The sequence below is a fragment of the Magallana gigas genome, chromosome 1 (assembly GCF_963853765.1).
Source record: "Magallana gigas chromosome 1, xbMagGiga1.1, whole genome shotgun sequence".
Taxonomy (NCBI): Eukaryota; Metazoa; Mollusca; class Bivalvia; order Ostreida; family Ostreidae; genus Magallana; species Magallana gigas.
The window spans coordinates 70,081,660-70,106,879 of NC_088853.1; the positions used below are offsets into that span (position 1 = coordinate 70,081,660).

A 25,220-nucleotide genomic window follows, 5' to 3' on the forward strand; every position below is an offset into this window, starting at 1 on the left:
GAAGGTCGCATTATTTCTTATCAACCGAATTCTGTTGAAAGGTGTGCATAATTATCGCTACTACTTCTGCGGTACTTACATACTCAGAAAAATGTTCAAAACAGTCGTACAAGGTAAGTTTTTTTTTTTAATTTGTTGTTGAAAATGTCCAGTTTTTAAAATCAACATAATTTTACTACACCACCTTCATTCCTTTTTTGGTTGGATGTCAACTTTTTAACAATGTTCTATTTCAGGTGTTCTATACATTACGATGACTTTTGCAATGGCGATTGATACGCGGGGAGGTAATTTATCCCCCATTATTGCAACCGTTATATGATTGTATTTAATTAGAGATCAATCCCACAATTTTGAATGGACGAGAGTTGATACCTTGAAAAAGAAAAAAAAATAGAATATATGTTGCACATTAAGCATTATGTTTCAAAACATTGAGTTTTGAAACACTAACCTAAATTGATTATTCTATATTACCCAATGGGGCATGCATTGCAATAACGAAACATTTTGAAACTGAATTTATATCACCCTGTACAATAATTCAACAACCAATATAGAAAAATTGTAATTTCATATGTATAAGGGAATTACTTTAATTTGTTTTTGTTTTAATTGTTACCATGCGTTAATGATGTAGTGATTGAGGAGCCTGGAGGGTAAATAAAATGCTCTTTCAGACTTTTCTAACTGTAAAGAAAAAAAATCAAACTGGATAGGTTGTTCAAGTTTTTGTATTTAAGCTTTGATGTAGAATATATGACTGTTCGACTGCAGATATGTACGAAACAATACAAGCTTTTTGTGTTAAAGATTTATTTTTTTCTATATGATTTTTGTAGACAAAACGTTTTGTAAACCATGTTATTAAACCGTTTTAAATGGGCATGGTCACGATTTTGACATTTACAGGTAGTAACTTTTAGACACATGCATGTCTGATAAACCTCTTGCAGAATTTAAGTAAAAGCTTTTGAAATAATATTCTTTGTAACAATGTCAATTTGAGTAAATAGAAAAAAAAGGAAATATATACCTGCTTTTTGCAAGATATGCGAAGTAAATATGTAAATAAAACAACAGAACACTTGTTTTTTAGAAGTGATAAAGTAGTCCAAATAAATGGAATGCATTTATCACGCATTAAAAATGTTATGAAAATAAGGTAAAGGTGTTTTCGTAAACTTTTATAATTTTGACAAAATTGATACACTTACAACTTTTCATTGTTTTGAGATAAGCATATTTTGCGCATCATTCAACCAAATAATAAAGTGTTAAAGTAAAGCATATATTTTGTTTTTGATTTTGATATGAAAAAATACCATTCATTTTTTCAATCATTATGAATCATTAATTTAAAAATGCTTTGCAATTTAAGTTGAACAGGCGTTGATTTGTTTAGCAAACATTGGACCTAAAACGTGTTTTGTGTGTGTCCAGGAAGTGACGTTTTCAAACTGTCTACAACGTACAACAACGTGTCAACAGAATGAGGTATGGTGAACTTTTCAGAATGTGATAAACTTTTTTGATTGTAGAAAAAAAAATCATGGTTGAAATGGTATGATAAGAAAACTTTTAGTTATCGATTATTGAGTAAATATTCTCATTAAGAATATGACGTCAAAACAAGCAGCATGATGTCAAGTTTAAAGAACAACTTTTTGATGATTTTATCCAGCGTTGTCGAAACAAAATAAATTTTAGACTGTCGCATACCCCAGAAACTTAGATGGGTGTACCGTATCTCTGTTTATTCGCGTGTCACAAAATTTGAGAAAATTAGGGAAATTTATAGTATTTTTAATTTGCGTCAGTCATTTTTTGCAATTTTGAAAGTGTCTTTTTGTATTTTGAAAATGATACAGAATATAAATTCTGCGTATTCAATATTTAGCGGTTTAAAAGGGGTCGCAAATATAGCGAAAATTAGATTATAGCGAAAATAACCGGATATACGGTAATTCGAAAAACATTACTTTTGAAACAGAAAGTATAAGGGCCTCTGTTGGATGCAACGACCACGTATGAAGTATCCTAGGTTGTATTTTCGGAGTTAAGGCGCTCTTTCATGCACTCCAGCTTACTATTGCAGGTCTTTTCAACACCTTGCGTTAATGTTGAGGAATTTGATGTCTCTTTTTACAACATCTTTGTATCGAAGCTGTAGGCTTCAAGATTTCAGTCCTCCATACAGAGTGACCTTGGGTTTTCTTCGGTCACTGAAGAGTCATACGTGCCACAGACAGATGAGTCTGTGTGGTCTGAGAATAGTATGCATGTCAGGAATGTCTTCCAGGACTTCAGTATTGGTTATTTCATCATGAAAGCCCCAGGATACGACTAAGACCTCAAGACTAAAAGGTTTTTAGTCTTTTCTCTTTACTGGCATAGTTGGCTTCGTGATTCCTTACCAGGTAGAAGGGTGCTGACTACTCTAATAATTTAAAGTACTGAAGTACTGTCGGAAGTTGATTTTTTTTTATTATTATCTATTTTAAAATCAACGATATGTTATTTTGCCTGGCAAGTAGTTTGTAATCTGTATTTGAATTATGCACATATTTATAATATGAATTCTCGAACTTTTCCGACAATAATTTCAATAAAAACATGAATCATGTTGTGTAATATTTAAAGATAGAATTAATTCCATCAAACTGTGTATGAGTAATCGAAATGTTTCTAAAATTGTACACGTCTGGATCCAAGAAATATTGAACTCTAGTCTCGTTCAACCAGACGCTCGGTTGTCTCCCTAAACTACCAAAAAACCAATTAAATTGTTCGTAATATATAAAATCTGACTATTTTCAAGGTATTTATAAATACACTTTTTGAAAAACACTGGTACAGCATACAGCACACTGAATGTATCTATTATTTTCAAAATCTAAGTCTTGTCAGCGAAGATGATTTGTGCTTAGGTCAAAGCAGTTTCACTTTCGGTTTGCCAGAGTAACTGCATAGGAGAGTTGTTTAAAATCAACTCCCCAAATATGATCTTGTGTTAGAAATGATGCTTCTTTTATTTTTTTCAATATATTTTCCAGGTGTGTTTTACGTCCGAATATATTGATGGAGACGGGCATGTTCACTATAACAGTGGATGCCTTTCTGAACAGGTACTTTTTATAGTGACCAACGGTCATACCTACTGAAATCGCTTACTTACATGGAACATCTAAAGAACCTTTCGCTTCGGAATCTGATTGACATTCCTCTGTTTAGAAATATACCAAAAATTTTCCTACTATTAAAACTAATATTTCAAAAAAAGAAAAGAATCATACATTGATGTGTAGATGAATTTGATTACTAATTATTTGAAACATTTTGTAAAGTTTTCACTTCAAACTCAAAGTGAAAATGTTCTAATATACCGTACATTTTTATATATTCACGTAAGTATTGCCTTTCTTACACGTTAGGTCAGTGTCTTTTTACGTGAATAATATATATATTATTAGGTATTCAGGATCAGCCAAAGATGTTCGGGGATTTATCACATGTTGTATTCCATACACCCTGAGGCCGTAGGCCGATGGCTTTACGGTGTATGAATACAACCCACCTGGGATAAATCTCCATCCACCCTTCATTGGCCCTGAATGACGAATCTGAACCGAATAAATTTGTTTCTCATGTTCAGTCAAGGGTGTATTACACTTTCAACATATACTATTGCCGCATTTATTGCATTGTGACGTCACATTTAATGCATTGTGACGTCACATTTAATGCATTGTGATGAGATTTACACCATTTATAGTAGCCTATAAAATATCATGTAAAGGACTAAAAAAGACAAATGCGATTGATATTTCATGAAATCAAATCATTAAATGCACGTCTACGTTAAGTTTTTGTACTAAAGAGGTGGCATGGTTAATACCAAAAAAATATTTAAACTGTTTTTAAAGTATAAAAACGGCAGTGATATTTCACCATTGCGATATTTGGTAAAAATAGATAATATGAATTAACATTTGTTTTAGATGAAAAATTGAATAAAACCTAGTTATTACATATCAATAATTTCTTCTCAAATGTGCAACAAAATTAAATGGCGCAGTAATTTTAATAGAACATTTGTGAAAGTTAAAATTGTAACAATCTCAGAAATAAACATTTTTTTCTAAAAAGTAAATTGACGAGTACACGTCAAATTAGACTGTAATACTGCACCATGACATGTTGGTTTGTTTGAAGAAAAATATTTAATTTGAAAAGAATGGTTTAAGATCTGTAGGACGGTGACCGGCCAAGAAATACAGACCACGCATGCGCAAATGGGAATCGGACACATACTTGGGAGAAAAAGAGACACACCGTCTAACTGTTTCACGTGTTGCTCGACTCAAACAGGAGCGAGCAGACCCTGTAATGATCAGAAATGTTTAGTAGGCTTAGGTACGTTCATGCATTTATGTTTATATTGAAAGTAGCAATGTCCTTGCAATTTGATTCAAATAATTAGAACAAGGTTTAATAATTCTTACAGTAAGATTCTGAAGAATTAAGAACTCTTAAATTTCAAAACTTTGTTGACATGTATTAATCCATGTGACATAATATCTTAAAATAATAAAGCAAAGATTGTCATTCAGTTTCATAATGTTTACCTTTAGAAAACAATAATATATAGAAAAATTTCATTTTGAATAGTTAGCACTTAAATATTTATGTGTGTGTGTGTGTGTGTGTGTGTGTGTGTGTGTGTGTGTGTGTGTGTGTGTGTGTGTGTGTGTGTGTATCATAATTTCAGCTTTTAGAACCTTCTTTTAAGGAATTAAGCATTTGTGTGAAAATATCGGAAATCTTTGTTTTTGCGTCATCAAAAAATTCAAATAAGTATTAAAACGACTAAAACCAGAAATTGCTATATAGAGGCTTAAACATTAATTAATACATAATACAACAATTGACGAATCAAAAAATCTCAGACAGATAACTGCAATCTTAAAATTGAAAATAAAAAACAGATATTTCCATAACGGGTTGTTTACTATTCCTATTGATGAGAAGAATTTATATTTTGTTATGGATTTAAAAATGTGCAAAAATTGTGGTTATCATTTAAAAAAAAACCCAAACAAACAATAAAACAACAAATGACATAGATTTTGTATCCGAAATAAATATAAAGTAAAATAAAACTGAAGATATATTGCATGCATAGAAATCCCAGTAACAATTCGATCTACCCCAACTATGACCACGACAACAACGACCACGCCCACTACAACAACGACCACCCCCACTATAACAACGACTACGCCCACTGCCAGCACTACAACAACAACAACAATAACAACAATGCATAAAACAACAACCAGAACAAAGACTACCACTACAACTTCGGGTATATAGAGCTTTGGGGTTTTAGAAATATATATATATATATATATATATATATATATATATATATATATATATATATATATATATATATATATCCGTTGAATTTTCTTTCACTTTGATTCAATGAACATAAAAATATGTTCTTGTGATATGTTCACAAGTCAATTCCAAAAAAAGATATTCATATCCTTACATTCATTTGTTTTTACTACAAGGTGAGCATTCTGGACCTAAATGTTACATGTGTGATGACGTCATTGTGCCAGAGAATTGTAGGACCACTGGGTATTGCAAGATAGACGAGGTAATGTTTTTTTTTCTTTAAATAAATCAGTATTTGATTTATCTCATTAACAACACTTTTAAAAATCTGTTTTATCTACAAATTTCTATTTTGTCATTCAACTATGTTATATGATAATACTTTACATTGAAAAAGAAAAATTTTTGCTATTAAGAAAGTAATACTCATTTGGAAAAACAGTCTTTGTCTGTTATGACCTTAAACAAAACAAACTCAGGTCAAGGTCATGTTTCATTCAGAATAGAAAAGCATCATATTGATTTTACTCACAAAGTGATTTTAAGCAGGACAACTCAATGTCGCCATATTTTTTTCTTTTTGTATGCAGAAGTTGTAGGGATATTAATAAGAAATAAAAAGGATATTCAGAGTTACTAACTGAATGAGAAGAACATAAGTCCTTTGCAGAAAGCAGATGATATAACCCTGTTTTCAAATGGATCTCTACAACTATTGGATAGAATTCTACCTGATCAAGACTATTTTGGTTGATTATCAGGACTAGTTTGGATGAGAAGTAAAACAAAAATCAAAAGCGGATTTTTCGTCATTCAAGATAAAAGTTATAATGGGAAAATAAATCTGTTTACTTTTTAGGACTTAAATTGTCTATGAATGTTACAGATACGATTAATTTACACTACAAACCAATATTTCAATACATTCAAAATGCTTTGAAACACTAGAAACGCAGAAAACTAACACCCATTGGTCAACTAGTGGTTTTAAAAAAAACTTTGAATTTTCTAAACCTTAACCACATTATACTTTCCTTACCAAACACTGACAATGAACATGTAAAAGAAATTAAAAAAAACAACATTTTTTTTCTGGGGAACCAGATTCGACAAATGAAAAAAGTTATAGACTAGGGGATTGAAAATGATTGCTAACTTTGATTTTACACCTGCTCTAAAATCAAGTTGAATTCATAATGCCCTTTCTTCGAAATCAAAATGGACTAATTCATTAGGAACTGAAGTTAAAAAAAAAATACCTAAGGATAGAAGGTTCTGATTATATTCTCAAACACAGTAAAAGTATGTACAATACATTTTGGTCAGAATTATTTCTAGGTAACATAAAAATATGCGAGGCAATCTCCAAAATATCAATCTTTTGTATGAACATAACGTGTGCAATCCAAGGGTTAAGATGAACAATCGAAATTTATTTGTTTTGAAGAAAAAGAAACATTTTTAATGCTGGAATTGTTTGCATCACTGACATTTTTTGATAAATATTGTACCGTAGTTTAGAAAGTTTTGAATATTTTCTTTAATTGAACTTGAACTTGAACTAAGACCTATTGTGTGAAATATAATGGTCTAAAAAGAGTTTATCTAACAATGAGGTCAATGCTACTTAAGAAATTAAAACAAAAGTTGAATCATATATCCCAAATACACTAGTCATATTCAACAAATCTATAAAAGGAGTTAGGGATGTGTATAACACGTTGACTAGAGAACGGGGAGTTTAAAACAAAGCCATAACTAAATGGGAGGAGAACGATATGATGAATGATTGATTTTGTAGAATGGAAATTTACTACAGTATGTCTCTTATGTTTAATAAAAAACATACCTTTTAGTAAACATAAAAAATGCAATATATTATAGAGTAGAAAACCTGTTGAGCTTTATTCTAAAGCAGAGTGCTTTAATTGTATATTAAATCATTCTCAATTTTAAATGTGCTGAAACTTAAAAAGAGAAAATGAACAGACGTCTAGTTGAAAATATTTACTTTTAAAGAAGGTTGTATATAGTATGTGGGAAACTGTAAAGATTTAAAAACAACTGTTACAATACCATATAAATATATTGTGGATGCATGTAGAAAAACACTTTTACAGAATACAATATATTATGTAACAACAGTTTTTAGAAGTGATGAATAAAAATACAGATAAGTTAAAAAAATATGCTAATATAATATATTTGTGAAATAACATGCGCATGAAATAATTATGACCAAAGTGATTTATTTATTCCAATTAAGTTTACACTTTTAACTAATTTTCCGAGAATCATTGGTTAATACCCCTCCCCCCCCCAAAAAAAAAAAAATAAAAAAAAAATATAAATCAATAGCAACCCGCCAGTCGTTACCTGGGAAGTCTCTGATATTGGTAGTGCTTTGTTTCCAATCGTTATTAATTATTTTTACAGCTGTGTTTTACAGAAAAACTGACCAACCACGCAACAGGAGAAGTTCGGTATAAACTAGGATGTCAGAGGAAAGCGGTAAAAAAGATAACAAAGTTATGATTTATCGACTATTTTTGTTTATCTGCTTTTTTTAAGAGTTAATTTCTTTTAGAGTTTGGCGACACTGACTCTTATAATACTTTTCCACTTTATAATTTCTTAAGTAAACTTTTCTTTTCTTTGAAAGCTGAAATTCGCCACGCCCAACGAATAATTTTTAAAACGCATGGTTAAGAGATAAATTTCATAAACTTCTATTTGAAATGATTTCGATCAACTGCTTTTGGAAATCACCTGTCGTTAACGTAATAATTGATAACTGCACTCATTATAAAGCAAGAGAGTTCATAGCTTATCACAAGATGAAGTACTGTCATTAGGTCATTGGAAAAGGTGAATAAAGTAGGTTTGGTGGTGAACAAATTAACGATCAGAAAAAAACGTGAACACAACAGAGATATATGTAGCTACGAACTATTATTTGGTGATGAAACATTCTAGATTTCTTTTTACATTTCCTATTGTTTTATACTGATTTTTTTTCCATGGAGATTGATAACGTCAAGAAATGGCCACGACCTTTTACATATACAAATATATACATGTAGTACCGATCAGACCCAACTTAACACCAGAAAAATTTGGTCCATTTTGGGTTCACTTTAGGTTTACTCGGGGTTTATGTTGGGTTCATAAGAATTTGTTTTTTAGGGTCCACTGTACGCACTGAAGTGTAAAGCAGAATTGTCTTTTATGCTATCATCTTCCTGCTTGTAGCTCCTGTCCCTTGTAAATTCCAAACACACATGTAGCGTCTGCTTTCAGGGTTAAAAGGGGGTTACTCTCTCTCTCTCTCTCTCTCTCTCTCTCTCTCTCTCTGTCCTGTCTTGGTTTACTTTGGGTTTACTCTGCGTTTACTCAAGGTCCACTTCAGTAAACCAAGAGTAAACCCAAAGTAAATCCCGAAAGAAAACCCAGGGCTAAGTTGGGGTTTACTTCCTGTTAGCTTGAGTCTGATTGGTACTGTGCATATATATTCTGATATATTCTGAATGGGGTTTACTTTCTGTGTCCTATCTGGATTTAATTTGGGTTTACTCTGCGATTACTCGAATTCCACTTTAGTAAACCCGGGGTAAGCCCAAAGTAAATCCAGAGTAAACCCCGAAAGTGAGCCCAGATCTTGGTTTGGGTTAACTTCATGTCTGCTTGGGTGAGATCGTGCAATCATTACCAGGACGTTTTATTATAAGACATATTGTTTTGTTTTTAGGTTTTGCAAAATTAAATGTGTTAGCTCATAACTTGGTCAAAAATTATGAAATACATATGCAAATGTAATGATGACTTGTAAACGTGAACCTAACTTAATTAAAATACATAGGCAAATGTAATGATAACTTGTTAACGTGAACTTAACATTTGGTTGTACTTTAGGTATGTGCTAGTCTGGCCATGTACCCCATGCTACCTAACTCAGGGAGTTGTAACCGATGTTGTGATCAAAACTACTGTAACAGTTTGCTGTGTGGAAAATCAATGTTAGGTATAAATTCACCATCTTAAGTTAAAAAAGTCCTAAAAATACAAGAATGGTCTTCAAACGTTTTCTTCTTTACAGCACTATTTATTTTAATCTGATACATAGCTATTCCAAAAATTGACCTAGTTGTAATCTAATTTCAAAGCTATTGTTAAGAAATTTATAAGGCAATCACGTGACACTATTCATCCAATGACGTCGAGACATTCCAGTCTGAGGCAAAACAAAGTTATCCCACTTGTCACCTTCTTTTTATTCACCTTCCGTTACCCTGTCTATAACAATTCATTTATGTTGTCACCTATCAACTTACCTTCTCTCAACTGACCAAATATTTTCTTTCATCAGTTACTGTTTACCTAATCCAGAATCTGAACACTTACATAAAACAAGACAAGCAGAGATAAAACAATTTTAAGAAGGGGTCTTCACATTCTTCTTATATCCAGAAAAGTGTTAATGTTTCACACAGTTAAACTGATTAAGTGATGGTATCAGTTTAATCAAATTAACCTCCTTGTTTTCGCAGGAAGGTAAGAAATTGTCATTGCCTTTCCCATTCAACTTAAAGGATAATAAATATATATGAAGTTGCTCATATGACATTGACATCTACATGTATTATACAGGGATTCTAAACTACAACGAAATCATAAAAACAAAACATGTGTAATAGTTTATGTTACTAAATTGAACTTAAAATTAAACAAAAAGTTTTTATAGTTTAAAAAATAACTGTTGTTGCCTGCATTTCCCCCTATTTTGAGTTTTTTTTTCCAAGATTCTAATCTTGAGATGTGTTAGCATTTTTTTTATTTAAAGGCTAAATAATGTCTAGAAAATCAACCCATTATATCCACCATTAAGTAAGATAGAAAATCCGGTATCATTGATTGTTTGTTGACAAATATACAGTTTGAGAATGATCAATCAAACAACCAACTGTAATTGTAATTCGTTTCTATATATATATAGTTCAAATTATTAGTTAAAAATTCCGGCATTATTGTCATTTTAAAGAAATGCCAAGTAAGGTTATAATTCTGCAGCAATTTTAAATTACAAATCGTTATGTTTTTCTACGTTTGTGGTCCGCCAAAAATATAGGCTTTGCAAGATTGTGAACTTTGATTTATGTTTCTATGTTAAGTTGTACCATTGTAAAAAAAAATATATATATATAACCGTTTAATTTTCTTTCACTTTGATTCAATGAACATAAAAAAATGTTCTTTTGATATTTTCACAAGTCAAAACCAAAAAAAACAACTCCATCCTTAACATGTTTTTTGATTGAATCACGTTATTTGTTAACAATTTTCCGGAAATATCCACATTCTAACATTCATTTGTTTTTACTACAAGGTGAGCATTCTGGACCTAAATGTTACATGTGTGATGACGTCATTGAGCCAGAGAATTGTAGGACCATTGGGTATTGCGAGATGGACGAGGTAATTTTTATTCTTTGAATAAATCGGTATGTGAATTATCTCATTAACAACACTTTTAAAAATCTGTTTAATCAACAAATTTCTATTTTGTCATTCAACTATGTTATATGATCATACTTTACATTGAAAAAGAAAAAAATTGGTAATTAAGAAAGTAATACTCATTTGGAAAAACAGTCTTTGTCTGTTTTGACCTTAAACAAAACAAACTCAGGTCAAGGTCATGTTTCATTCAAAAAAAGAGAAGCATCAAATTGTTTTTACTCACAAAGTGATTTTAGGCACGGCGATTCAATGTTGCCATATGTTTTCCCTTTGTGTGCAGAAGTTGTAGGAATACTAATCAGAAATAAAAAGGACATTCAGGGTTACTAAGTGAAGGAGACGAACATAAACTGATATTACCCTGTTTTCAAATAAATCTCTACAACCATTGGATAGAATTCTACCTGATCAAGACAATTTCGGTTGATTATCAGGACTAGTTTGGATGAGGAGTAAAACACAAAATCAAGAGGTTTCTCGTCATTCAAGATGAAAGTTAGAATGGGAAAAATAATCTATTGACTTTTAGGATCTAAATTATAAATCTTACAGATACGATTGATTTAAGCTACAAACCAATATTTTAATACATTCAAAATGCATTGAAACAATCGAAACGCAGGAAACTAATACCTATTGGTCAACTAGTGGTTTAAAAAATCTTTGATTATCCTTAACCTTAACCATATTATACTTTCCCTACCAAACACATACAATGAAAATGTAAAAGAAATTTTTAAAAAATCCATATGTTTACTGGGGAACCAAATTCGATAGAAAGAGAAAAATAATTTTGTCATTTAAAGTTATAGACTAGGGGATAGAAAATGATTGTTAACTTTGATTTTACATCTGCTCTAAAATCAAGTTGAATTTATAATGTCCTTTCTTCGAAATCAAAATGGACTAATTCACTAGGAGCTGAAATAAAAAATGAAAAAAATAACCTAAGGATAGAAGGTTCTGATTATATTCTTAAACACCGTAAAATTATGTGCGATACATTGTGGTCAAAATTATTTCTAGGTAACATAAAAATATGCGAGGCAATCTCCAAAAATATCAGTCTTCTGTATGAACATATAGTGTGCAATCCAAGGGTTAAGATGAACAATTGAAATTTATTTGTTTTGAAAAAAAGAAACATTTTTAGTTCTGGAATTGTTTGCATCATTGACATTTTTTGATAGATATGGTACCGTAATTTTTGAAGTGTTGAAGTTTTGTCTTTAATTGAACTCGAACTTGATCTAAGACTAATTGCGTGACATATAGTGGTCTAAAAAAGAGTTTATTTAAATAATCAGGTAAATGCTACTTAGGAAAAAAAACAAAAGTTGAATCATATATCCCAAATGCACTAGCCATATTCTACAAAATTATAAAAGGAGTTAAGGATGTGTATAACACTTTGACTAGAGAAAGGGGAGTTTAAAAACAAAACCATAACAAAATGGGAGGAGAACGATATTATATTTAAAGGGAATAATTGATTTGTAGAATGTAAATTGGCTACAGTGTGTCACTTATGTTTAATAAGAAAACATACCTTTTAGTACATATAAAAATGCAATATATTATAGAGTAAAACACCTGTTGAGCTTTATTCTAAAGCAGAGTGCTTTAATTGTATATTCAAATCATTCCTAACTTTAAATGTGCTGAAACTTAAAAAGAAAAATGAACAGACGTCTAGTGGAAACATATTTACTTTTAAGGAAGGTGGTATTTAGTACGTAGAAAATTGTAGAGATTTAAAAACAACTCTTACAACACCATATAAATATATTGTGGATGCATGTAGAAATACCTTTACATAATACAATATATTATGTAAAATAAATTTGTAGAAGTCATGAATAGAAATAAAGATAAGTTAAAAAAAAATGCTATTTGATATATTTGTAAAATAACATGCGCATGAAATAAATATGACCAAAATGTTTTATTTATTCCAATTAAGTTTACAATTTAAACTAATTTTCCGAGATTTATTGGTTCATAACCCCCCCCCCCAAAAAAAAAAAAAAACAAAAAAACCCAAACCCCCCAACAAACACAATTTTATAAATCAACAGCAACCCGCCAGTCGTTACCTGGGAAATCCCTGATATTGATAGTGCTTTGTTTACAATCATTATTAATTATTTTTTACAGCTGTGTTTTACAGAAAAACTGACTAACCACGCAACAGGAGAAGTTCGGTATAAACTAGGATGTCAGAGGAAAGCGGTAAAACAGATAACACAGTTATGATTAATCGACTATTTTTGCCTATCTGCTTTTTTAAGAGTTATTTTTTTTTAGAGTTTGGCGACAATGACTGTTAAAGTACTTTTCCACTTCAAAATTTCTTAAGTAAACTTTTATTTTCTTTGAAAGCTGAAATTCTTTACGCCCAACGGATGAGTTTTAAAACGCATGGTTCAGAGAAAAAAATCATAAACTTCTATTTAAAATGATTTGTATCAACTGGTTTGGTAATCACCTGTCGTTAACGCAATAATTGATAACTGCACTCATTATAAAACAATAGAGTTCATAGTTTATCACAAGATGAAGTACTGTTATTAGGTCACCGGAAAGGTGAATAAAGTAGGTTTGGTGGTGAAAAAATTAACCATCAGAAAAAACGTGAACACAACAGGGATTTATGTAGCTACGAACTATTATTTGGTGATGAAACATCTTAATTTTCTTTTTACATGTCCTATTGTTTCAAAATGAGTTTTTTTATTATGGAGATTGATAACGTCAAAAAATGGCAACGAACTTTTACATATACAAATATATACATGTAGTACGGATCATACCCAACATAACACCAGAAAAAAATTGGTCCATTCTGGGTTTACTTAAGGTTTACTCGGGGTTTATGTTGGGTTTATAAGGATTTGCTTTTTAGCGTCCACTGCATGCACTGAAGTGTAAAGCAGAATAGTCTTTTATATTATCATCTTACTGCTTGTAGCTCCTGTCCCTTAAAAAATTTCAAACACACATGTAGCGTCTGCTTTCAGAGTGAAAAGGCTTTTTTTTCTCTCTCTCTGTCTGTCCTGTCAAGGTTACTCTGCGTTTACTCTAGGTTCCTTTCAGTAAACCCAGAGTAAACCCCGAAAGTAAAGCCAGGACTTAGTTGGGGTTTACTTTCTGTTAGCTTGGGTCTGATCGGTACTGTGCATATATATTCTGATATATTCTGAAAGGGGTTTGCTCTCTGTGTCCTATCTGTGTTTAATTTGGGTTTACTCTGCGATTACTCTAGGTCCACTTTAGTAAACCCGGAGTAAACCCAGAGTAAATCCAGAGTAAACCCCGAAAGTAAACCCAGAGCTTGGTTGGGGTTTACTTCCTGTCTGCTTTGGTGTGATCGTGCAATCATCACCGGGACGTTTTCATATAAGACATACTGATTTTTAAAAGTTTTGCAAAATTAAACGTGTTAGCTCCTTACTTGGTTAAAAATTATGAAATACATATGGAAGTATAATGATGACTTGTTAACGTTTACTTAACATATGGTTGTACTTTAGGTGTGTGCTAGTCTGGCCTTGTACCCCATGCTACCTAACTCAGGGAGTTGTAACCGATGTTGTGATCAAAACTACTGTAACAGTTTGCTGTGTGGAAAATCATTGTTAGGTATAATTTACCACCTAAAAGGTTTCCTCTTTAAAGCACTATTTGTTTTAATCTGATTCATAGCTTTTGAAAAAATTGTTGTAGTCTAATTTCAAAGATATTGTATCTTATATACTATGAATTTATTTAATTATGTAGCTGTTTTTTTAAAATTATTTCAAAAAGATATTCTGAATATATCCCTTTCAGCAATGTATCCTTCTTTTTATCAGCTATTAAGAATTGTACATCAAGCAAGCCATTTTACAGAAAATGTGTATCTAATCACAATTATTTGAATCATCAGTACCAAGAATTATTTTACCTCGTGTCACTAAAACCCGCAAACGTACAATTTTTTTTTTACGAAAAAAGTTATTGAAATATAAGAGAGGGTACTGCTCAAGTGCCATTTTCCCGTATGTTTTTGTTTCTTGCTAAAAAAGCAAGCTCGGGCTCAAGGTTTTCTTTCTTTAAAAAACCGTACACGGGCAGTTTATACATGATTTAAACTTTCATCCTTTTAGAAGATAGCTATATGTTTGATTTAGAGGCAAAACATCGCAGAATACTGCATGAGGTCATTTTCTCTGTGATTTATTTTTCAACCTCAAATTATTCTCCTGCAGCACTAGTATTATTTATCAAATCAGTTTAAAAAAAAACAACTAAGGTCTTTTAACTAATAAATCTTTTAAACAAGACTTATTTTTTTCCTTTTATGTGATCGAGACAATGATTTTCGGTTGAACATTAAAGCATTCATTTAAAAGCAGTTGCTTTACATAACCATATTTCAGATTTAACAACAACAACAACAACAACACCGATAACAACAACAACGTCAGCAACAACAACAGGTGAGTCATACTTGATTTAACTTAATCATTTTATTCTCTACAATTTATGGTCAATAATCTTATTCTTGTTATTTACAAAACTAACAACGGTATTGATCGCTTATATTTATAAACAAAACAAATCATGTAAGGAATCACAAGCTACACTTTGTCCCAAAATATTTTCAGATCACATCATTGCTTAGTAATTTAATTTCTAAAAATACCACATAATTCAAACAAAGTTTATTTGATGAATGCTGACGCGTTAATCTAAGTCATGAAATACGAACAACTTGACAAAATTAACCCTGCGAAACACAAATGGTACAACCCACTTTCATATTTTCCTTCAAACAGGAACATAAACATTAAAAAAAAAAACAAAACAAAAAAAACAACAAATATCTTTTTACCACATTGTTTGCTAGTCTAATGTTATGAAGAAAATGTCTGTACTCCTGTAGAATAGGCATACAATCTATTTTGATAAAGCGCGTGATTAAAAAAGTGAATAAAAAATATAATAAAAAAGATCTGAATTAGAATGGCTTTTTGCAATGAAAAGAAAGGTGACATCTAGTTTGTGACCTTTTGGCTTTGTACTTGCATATGTTTGTGTTTTTCTCTTATTTATATCGGTAGGTGATTTAAAATCCGGAAGAATTACCATTTTTGCTGTAAAAGATGCACTCTCCTTATTACCACATCATTTTGAACTTTACTTGACCCAGGCTACTTTTTGATTCTTATTTTGTATGTTTTTGACTCTCGTCCTGTAGAGAGCATAAATATGTCAATTGACCCCCCCCCCCCTGCGCATCTGAAGCTCCGTCATAAATGCGGCTTTTAGAGTGTTTTACAAGAGTCTCTGTAATTGAGTCTCCAGTATTTTTTTTAATTTATAACATTGATTACAACGTTATTCTCCAATGAACACACTTTCTGGTCTAGAAGTTTATATTTTTTTTCCTGTGTCTTTGAATTATAGTTTTAAATTCGATCACGAGGTAGATAGTGCCGTTTGCCTGGTTGAAAACCTCTTTAAGTATATCTTAATCTGTATTACATTAGGAAATTTGATATATTTGGTCAGTTCTTACATGTAATAACAGGTATCAATTTAAATCATGAAGTTTCGAATGGTGTTTGAATATTTGATATTCCATTTAGAGCCTACCTTTAATTCACTGTTTAAGATCGTTTTCCTAGTTATTTCTATAGGAGATTCCGCAGGAGTCGATTAAAGCGTTTTTTATTCGGATGAATGTGTTACTGTATCGGGCGTTGTAATAGTTTGTGGCAACTACTGGGATGGTAAAAAAATATTCTGTGTCACATGAACACTTATTTCAACGTACCTTGAATATTTATTATACTTTTATGTTAAATACCGATATCTGATTGGCTTAGACACAATTAAAAATCAGCGCATAATTTATGCGCGTACGGTTTGCCAAAATTAAGCATTCAGTATAATGGTAATAATACTGGATGTTTTTTGGGGCGGGGGTGGGGGGTGGGGGTGGGATTACAGTCGAAATTGACACCCCGAAAAAACAATTGTCAACAGACACGAAACGGAGGTTGACAATGATTTTCTCGAGGTGTTAATTTCAACTGTTATTCTCTAAAACAAACATAATTCAGATAATATCACATAAAAAATAACACAAAAAGGAGCATCACAGCCATCCCCCCAAAAACAGACTTATAAACAAAACCACAAAAAACCCAAAAATTGAAAAATGAATAAAAAAGAAAACAAACAAACTAAGAAATAACAAAAACAAATAAGGAAAAGAAAAAAACTAAAAAACAAAGAAATGTAAATTTTTTCCAGAAAAAAAAATCTACGATCGTTTATTTTTTTTCTTATAATATTCTTGAAAAAATGGGTTTAAAAACAGTATACAATCTCACATGATTACTCAAATTGAGTGTGAAATAAAGCACTGGACAGGAAATTTACTTTACATCTCGAGCAATATTGCTTATTGTTCTTGTTCACATCCCCAAAAACAAAATATGAGCTTTCATTGTAGTTTGGATGATATGATTTTCTTTTCAATTATTCTCCTAAATTCCAGTAGCAAATTCTAACTGTACGGATGGAGTACATTGCCAGAAGTATGCCGAATTTTTCTGCCGCCCTACCAATCCGTCAGGATTGGACGTATGTCCAATAACCTGCCGAAATCCCAAATGCGTCGGTAATGCAACATATTGACATTAAGAAACAATATATATATATATACTTTAGAAACAGAACATTCACCGATATAAAAAAAAACAACTTACGTTCATGCAAAATATCAGATTCTTATAAGATTACAATTTCATACTATGCTATGGTTTGCGATTTTAATGATATGCTATAAAATTTCAATGCAAAGCTACGAGATTTGTATGCTATTCTATGAGAAACTGAAATGAAGGGCCTAATGATATGGTACGCTATGGTATGCTATGGGATTTGAACAAAAACGCCATCCATCATACACAGAAGAGTTCCACATATTTCGAAGTAAAATTATAAGAAGCGAAAGTTAACTACTAATCTGCAATTTATTCTCACAAATAAAAACATTAAAAACCAAGTTAAAATCATGTTGTTTGATATGCTATGCTATGCTATGGTATGCCATGACGAATTAGATTGAATGCTATGATATGCTATGCTATGGTATGCTATGACGAATTAGATTGTATGCTATGGTATGAGATTTCTATGGGTCCATTAAAATTGGCCAAAAAAGATGAACATGTATATTAGAATTATCGCAGTTGTAATGAGTGGCCAAGATTTTTGAAAATATTTTTATGAACAATTACCACGAATAAATTTGTATTTCTGTTTAACCGTGATATGGTTTCCGTTCTCCCTGTCCATTGGGGAAAAGTCATTTAAACTATCCATCTGCGTCAATCGATTTCTTGTTTTTAAACTCAAAACACCTATAGTTTATTCCTAATCGCTACGTTAAATTCAAAATCCGATTACTCTTACTTGTTTTGCGACTAGACAATTTGCATCGACGTTAATTTTAGTTTTCTTCGTAATAGTGAAATACCTTAAACAATAACTGACTGTAATTTTTTTTTTACATGTAGCAATGACTTTTAACCACAAAAATCAATTTCAAACATAACATTTTCCGAAAGTTTTATTAATATTTCTTAAAAATCTTTTCAGATATGTTAAATTGTAACATATCATTAAATGCAGAAAAATGTATTTTTTAAGAGTACAAAGACAAACACTTTGTAAAAGGAATTTTGTCTTTTGAAAAAAAAACCAACCATAATCATGGAAAAAAATATTCTTTAAACAGTTTAGAGAACGCTTCAAAAACGATAAAAGATGTTTGTAACAATGTTCTCGTAACAGTTGTATCATTTCAACATTTGAACCTAACGTAATATTTTAAAGAAAACAATAAAAAATAATTATGCTATGAGAAAGTGAACATTGAAATTCTTATAATAATTTTTTATAACTTGGAAATAATGTAACAATAGAAGGGTTTAGCAGGCCAACGGGTAGGCGTACTTGTACGTGTAGGTTACAGGCTAAAACTACACGTACCCGTTCACATAACTTTTTCTTGTTCAGCAGTTGTACCGTGTACCTGTTCGTGTAAACGTTTTATATATCATTCTAGATATTCTTTCCTACTAATCTTAGATTGCTTTGTCAAGTCGAAAATTTAGAATTGCATGTATCAATTCTGTAGAACATCATTTTTAGATATGTATATTTTACTTATCACATATGAATTTTTGGAAAAAGCAATCTGTGTACTAAAAATCTAATAACTTAGTAAATTATAATGTAAATTTATGTTTGTTAATATCAGTATTTGCATTAAATACTCATGCATTAAAAAATCAAACACATTTATTAAAATAAAAGGCCTATAGGGAAACAAAAGCTACAAGTTTGACATTTCGGGTACTGTACAATTTACACGTATGTTCATTCAGGTACATACGTGTAGAAATTCGTCTTTACAAAAACATCTTTTACACTTATACACTTTCAGAAGATGGGTTATTGCTATATGTGAATCTGACACTCTATTTTCTTCCTGTTACTTTACCTGTGCTCGTCTGTCGGTTCCGATTGGCTTCGGATGATCTCCAATCTTTACAGGTTGTTTTGACGTTGCACCATGATATCTTCGTATAAGAGGGTCAGCAGTGGTGGCCTTACTGACGATGCCATATATACAACAATATGACCTTACTGTCGCTTGTCCCAGTCTTCTTATCGCTCTGATGCATGCTTTTACTGATAGTTCTAAATTGTGAGCAGCCTCTACAATGATTCCACTAGAAGCCCTCTACAGCCGGCCTCTACAATAAACAGTAAAGCAAACCATCTTCTATCATGAGGTGTGAATAGGGTTTTCCACTCGAGAGCCTCCTCACAAATTGCTTCCAACAGCACGGACATATCCCTTCCTACCAGCTCCTGCGTCTGGTCTTATGTAAGACTCCACGATGTTGGGAAAATCTAATTTCCTTTACACTTGAGTCCCCAATCATTTCCGCTGTCCAGCAATTATATACTTCTTGCTACTCTTGCTTCAGCTTAAATTTTACCCTGTCACAATTGTTGTATCTGTCTTTACTTTGAGCCTGATAGTCTTTTCCTTTTCCTCCCATCTCCAATGCATCAGCCAATTCCTGCAGGACTTTGTTCTCCAAATCAGAGCTATTTGGCATTCTTATCTTTACTGATAATTCACTACCTTCAACTACTTTTAGCCATATTTAGAATCTCTTCTTTTTGTCTTTACTGCAATTCATGTTTGTGAAGGATTCGTTAATAAACTTTCCTAAACATATAATTATATCCTACTTTTAATGTGATCTTTTTTCCTTGAACGTGCACTTTGACTAGTCTATTGACACGGCCCTTTCTTAATACAAGACATATACATTTTTTTGGCTTCATACGGTCCATGACCACGCTACTTTCAAACGCCGACAGGACCCATCTTGCTTGTATATGAGTTGTTGTCAGTGTGGTGTCTTCCAAGAAAAGGGTACACATGTATCTAAGATATTGTTGAAATACATTTGATAGCTGTTAAAACTAATTTTAAACTAGCGCCTAAAGTTTGGCATCAGCCTTTGTTTCTCAATTTCTCCATATACATATTTTAAAAGCAATAGCTGCAAATCATCTTGTTTGGTGCCAATGGAGTAAAAAATAAATTCATACGTCTTTTGGATAAAAATGAACACGTTTATTATGTGTTTATGTTTAGTGAAAAATCCATTTCACAAGTATGAAAAACCGTTCGGTCATTCTGAATAGTCCCTTTTTGCCGTGGATCCTCAGTAAGTGTCTTGGCAATGGTTGTTATCTAAATATTTATTTTTATTTTTTATAATTGTTAAAAACTCACATGGGTGAATACATTTTTTTTCTATATGTGCTCGTTTCATTGTGTTGCGCATTTCGTACATGTTAAATTTTAAACACTCATTATCGTGCATCGAATATCAGACAGAAAACTTTTAGTTAGAAAAAATATGTTTGCTTAATTTTGTTTAAACATCGTCGTTAACTCTTCAATTTAAAAAAAAATATTTTTGGAATTTTATCACTTTCATATATAAGGTATGGCTATATCGCTACTAGTTTCTGCTTTGAATATGTCCAGTAGCACGATAGCTGTTAAGATATATTAGAAAAATAATGATATTTTAAGCTTGCTTTTCAAAGCCTAAATACACAACTTTTCATCATCGCTATTTTTGTTTTGTGGAGTGATGGTCATCGCAATAGTGATAATCACATTGATTGACGCCTATGACTCAGGGAACCACGTGACATCAACTAATAAACTGAAAAAATTAGATCAGGACAGAGCTAAAACCGAACTCATTTAAAGTGCAAGTTCGAGGAAAGAAGATCACATTAAAAGTAGGATATAATTTAAAGACTTTTCGATCTGGAAAAGATGTGTATAACAAGCTTTCTTTCATCTTTAGGTTCGAATTATTATATGAAATCATAAAATCATTTTTCAAAGAAACTCATAAAAACCCATAGTGTTTGCAATTCACTATGACTATATTGAAGCAATGTGTTTTTATTACTTTATCTGGAATTTCTGGTCTCAATCTGCACAACTACCATACTACAGTGAAGCTTCTTTAAACCAGCATGCTGCCGATCCAGACAAAAAAGTCGGTTTACAGGGGGTGCTGCGTCTGTTTTTTTTTTTAAATACAGACGCAACTGGCCGGTAGGTTTTGAATCGACCGATTTTGAGGGAGTGCTTATTTTAAGGGATCTTGGTATTGAAAAAAAATCATCTTTTGTCATGCTTCATGCAGCTTCACATATCAGAAAATAACTGATTTATAGTATACTGTTACCTATCTATCTATATTTCGGCTAATTTTTACCATCCATCTGAAAAAGAAATTTTATGAAAGATATAGTCATACGTGAAGCCACTGTTACGTCAAACTCAGCGTGATTGGCAATGAGTTAACTCAAAGAATCTGAATATCTTTGTCTGCATTTTGTTTACTGGCACTGTACCAGTTATCGGCTAAAATCTAACGTTTTGTTTTCTTATATCCTTATTTCTTGATATTTTTGGATAGAATTTGACATGCTCAAAATTGCGAATTTCTTATTTATCAATCTGTTTGATTATATATCATAACTAAGAACCCAAAATATCTTGTTTTGTGCTTTTTAGAACGCTTCGAATTTGCCGAGTTTCAACGATTTACTGTACCTATAATAGTAAATAACATAGTAAAATCCCAACACATGTTGATTTATACTCTGCAAAATGTAATTTGAACTATGTCTCTTGTAGAGTCAAAATAAAGGTCGCAGGGGTTATGATACATAAACAAAACTCATAAAATTATTCGTTTGTAATATCATGCGATAATAAACAAAATCGTAGACAATTCAATACACAATTGTACAATCAGGCGTTCAACTGCGCTTTGAATCTCTCGGAATTTAGTAAATTCCCTTAGTAAATGCGTGTCATATGAATTGATATTTATATGTTAAATCAAATAAGGGGTATACCGTATCACAAAGAGGCAGTGTTTTATTTTTAATTTATTACGTCACTTCCTCCACTGCTGAAGTACAAAGATGTATATCAGCGGTAAACACTTATCGTTTAAAACATACTAAATGAACTTTTCAAGCAGACTTACTTTACTTTATTCGAAACAGACGACTGAATTAAAAACAAATCTCGGATAGCCGCGTGCTATAAACCCGAACCCGCAGTTTAGCTGCTACTGGTCTGCACCGATAACTGGTGCAGTACCAGTATCGTATTCAATTTCATCTATGGTATAGAAACGATATCATAAAATGTATAAATACACTGCATTTTACTAGATTGCACAAAAACAAATGCGCAATGAAAACTTAAGTAGGCCACCTTAAAACAGTAATTTCAATTCTTCAATTCTCTCAACAAATCAAACTGTAATATGATGATAATAAATATTTACTTTGAAATAGTACACATGTCTAATTAGCGGGGATCTTGGCAAACATCTTTAAAAAAAATATATCCTTTTTTTGTTATGTCAAAGATAAACAATTACAGTGCCGAAGAAACAGATTTTGAACATTTGATTCTCGGGGTACATGTATTTGACAAATTGTTTAACCATAATCAACGCAATGTAACAAAAACAATGTAAATAATACAAGGCCGTACTGTTCTGTATTTGGTAATAAGTGACTGTGTATATATAAAACTAATCGTTTTACTGTTATTAATTTCCCAAGTAATTCAAAATACACCCAGATTTAAACTGGTGATGCAATTCATCACCTGGTATTCCAGTGTAGTGAACGCATGTAATTTTCAGCTTACCAGATATCCGTTGATGATACAAATGACTAGCAATTTTAATGCTACAAATATATAAATTAAGTGTTTTGTTTTTTTTATTATTATTTCGATATTTTCCCCCGATGAGTATTGGAAAATGTGTATATAAATGTATATTTGGACAATATTTGTAGTTTATCACATATTTTGCATGATTTCAGATTTTGCCAAACTGGCATGAATAGGTTAAATGCAGATTTTAAAGTATACAGACATAAAAGATATTTCTAAGAACTGACATAACTACTGACTTATAATACATTTGCTTCTTCATATTACAATGAACATAAGGTTTACAGACCCCTTGCATAGCGTAAGTATTTGACAACTTAAGAAACACTACACATTTTCTAGATCAATATTGATTTTTCAATCAAACTTAAATTGTCATAATTATGTTTTTAAGTGTTAATGAATAATGATTTTCAATGTCTACATTTATATTATCAGACTTATACTCTAGATACGAGATACGATTTCGGTTATGCCAAATATATATTTAAGGTTAAACAATGTTCTTCAGTATTAAACAAAAACCAAACAAAAAAAAACTAGAGCACACGTCTTTTTTTCTTTTGTTACAGCATCAATGCCTTCAACAAAATCAGTCTTGTCAATTACTATTACAAGGACAACGCCCACAACAACAACAACGACGACCACGCCCACAACAACAACGACCACGCCTACTACAACAACCACCACTCCCACTACAACAACGACGACCACGCCCACAACAACAACGACCATGCCCACTACACTTTCCACTGCAGACCCGTGTCCCAATGGATGCTGTGACACTGACCCAAAATGTCGTGATTTTAACTTTATTGCTACGGCATGCCTACATCAAGGGACAGCGTTGCAATGTCCATATATCTGCGGTCTCTGTTCCCAGAGAACAACCCCGCCTCCATGTAAACCGGACACTGATCCCAGATGTCATGAATTTAATTATGCAATGTCTGCTTGCTTAGATAACGAAAAAGCGAAAACTTGTCCTAAGACGTGTGGTCTTTGTTGATAGATTAAGAATAAACGTAACAAAACTAGTTGTTAATACATTGAATGTCTTGATGACTAAGAGTACTTAAAATCAAAAGTCAAAAAAAAACAACACCAAATAATAATAAGCTTAAAGGTTAAAGACTGTCTTTAAGCTACCTTTAAGGAGAACTTATAAGTCCTTAATGTCAGAACTTCCTTAGGCCACATTTAAGCCACCTTTAAGCCATTGGAAAAAAATCGTTATTCAATATTTTGCTTTATTTACCAACAAAAGATATTTACTCTGTGACAATTTAATCAGTTGAGATCAATTGATAAATATATATTCAACCTATATGTGAAGCATTTATTTTTAAAAAAAGCAAAGCCGTGTGTATGGACAAAAACATAACAGTTGTGGATATCCTGAATATTCTGTTTTAGTTCCAGGGTTTTTCTGAAATTTAACAAACAATAGATTTTAATTAGATATACACAAAGAAAAAATAACATGTTTAGTCACACAACGCAGCAATTTTAACAAGAGAATTTGATTATATATGCACATGTACGATAGATAAGAAAATGAGGTATATTCTGTCGCACGTTTCAATGACTCCAAGACAACAAAAAGTATTCAATGGATTTTTGCTCTAAAAAATAAAATGTAAAAAAGAAAATAAAAACGCCCCAGACGAGTATTGAACCCGGGGGCCTTCGTTGGCTCACATCTCCTCTCTTCCACTACGTCACAGCAGCTCATGGGTGAGGGTTTTTATATCCTATAAATCGTTGGCTATTGAATCAATGCAATGTGTGTATTTTTTACTTGAAAAGATTTTGACTTCCATTCAGTTTGTAACAATCATTCATATAAATTTATAAATTATATGTATTTAGAATGGATTACGGCACTTGGCATTCAGTGACAAAAAATATA

General features: G+C 31.6%; 1 protein-coding gene across 1 annotated transcript; it reads left to right on the forward strand.

Annotated features, from left to right (window-relative positions):
* Nucleotides 1–24,328, forward strand: LOC105319783 (mucin-2-like). The gene is made up of 15 exons (XM_066069426.1): nt 1–113; nt 237–287; nt 1,406–1,497; nt 3,057–3,128; nt 4,248–4,416; nt 5,186–5,368; nt 5,583–5,671; nt 7,846–7,920; nt 9,322–9,430; nt 10,793–10,881; nt 13,084–13,158; nt 14,460–14,568; nt 15,348–15,407; nt 17,477–17,599; nt 23,878–24,328. The coding sequence occupies exons 1-15, from the start codon at nt 92–94 to the stop codon at nt 24,315–24,317; spliced, it is 1,758 nt and encodes a 585-aa protein (XP_065925498.1). The 5' UTR covers nt 1–91; the 3' UTR covers nt 24,318–24,328.
* Nucleotides 24,329–25,220: the final 892 nt, after the last annotated feature.

Bases quoted from the DNA above. Each gene is read 5' to 3' on its own strand.
- LOC105319783 (XM_066069426.1), top strand. From the start codon at position 92: ATGTTCAAAACAGTCGTACAAG. The intron at 1,498-3,056 runs GTATGGTGAACT...TATATTTTCCAG, and splicing joins CAACGTGTCAACAGAATGAG to GTGTGTTTTACGTCCGAATA. The intron at 5,369-5,582 runs GTATATAGAGCT...TTTTACTACAAG, and splicing joins GACTACCACTACAACTTCGG to GTGAGCATTCTGGACCTAAA.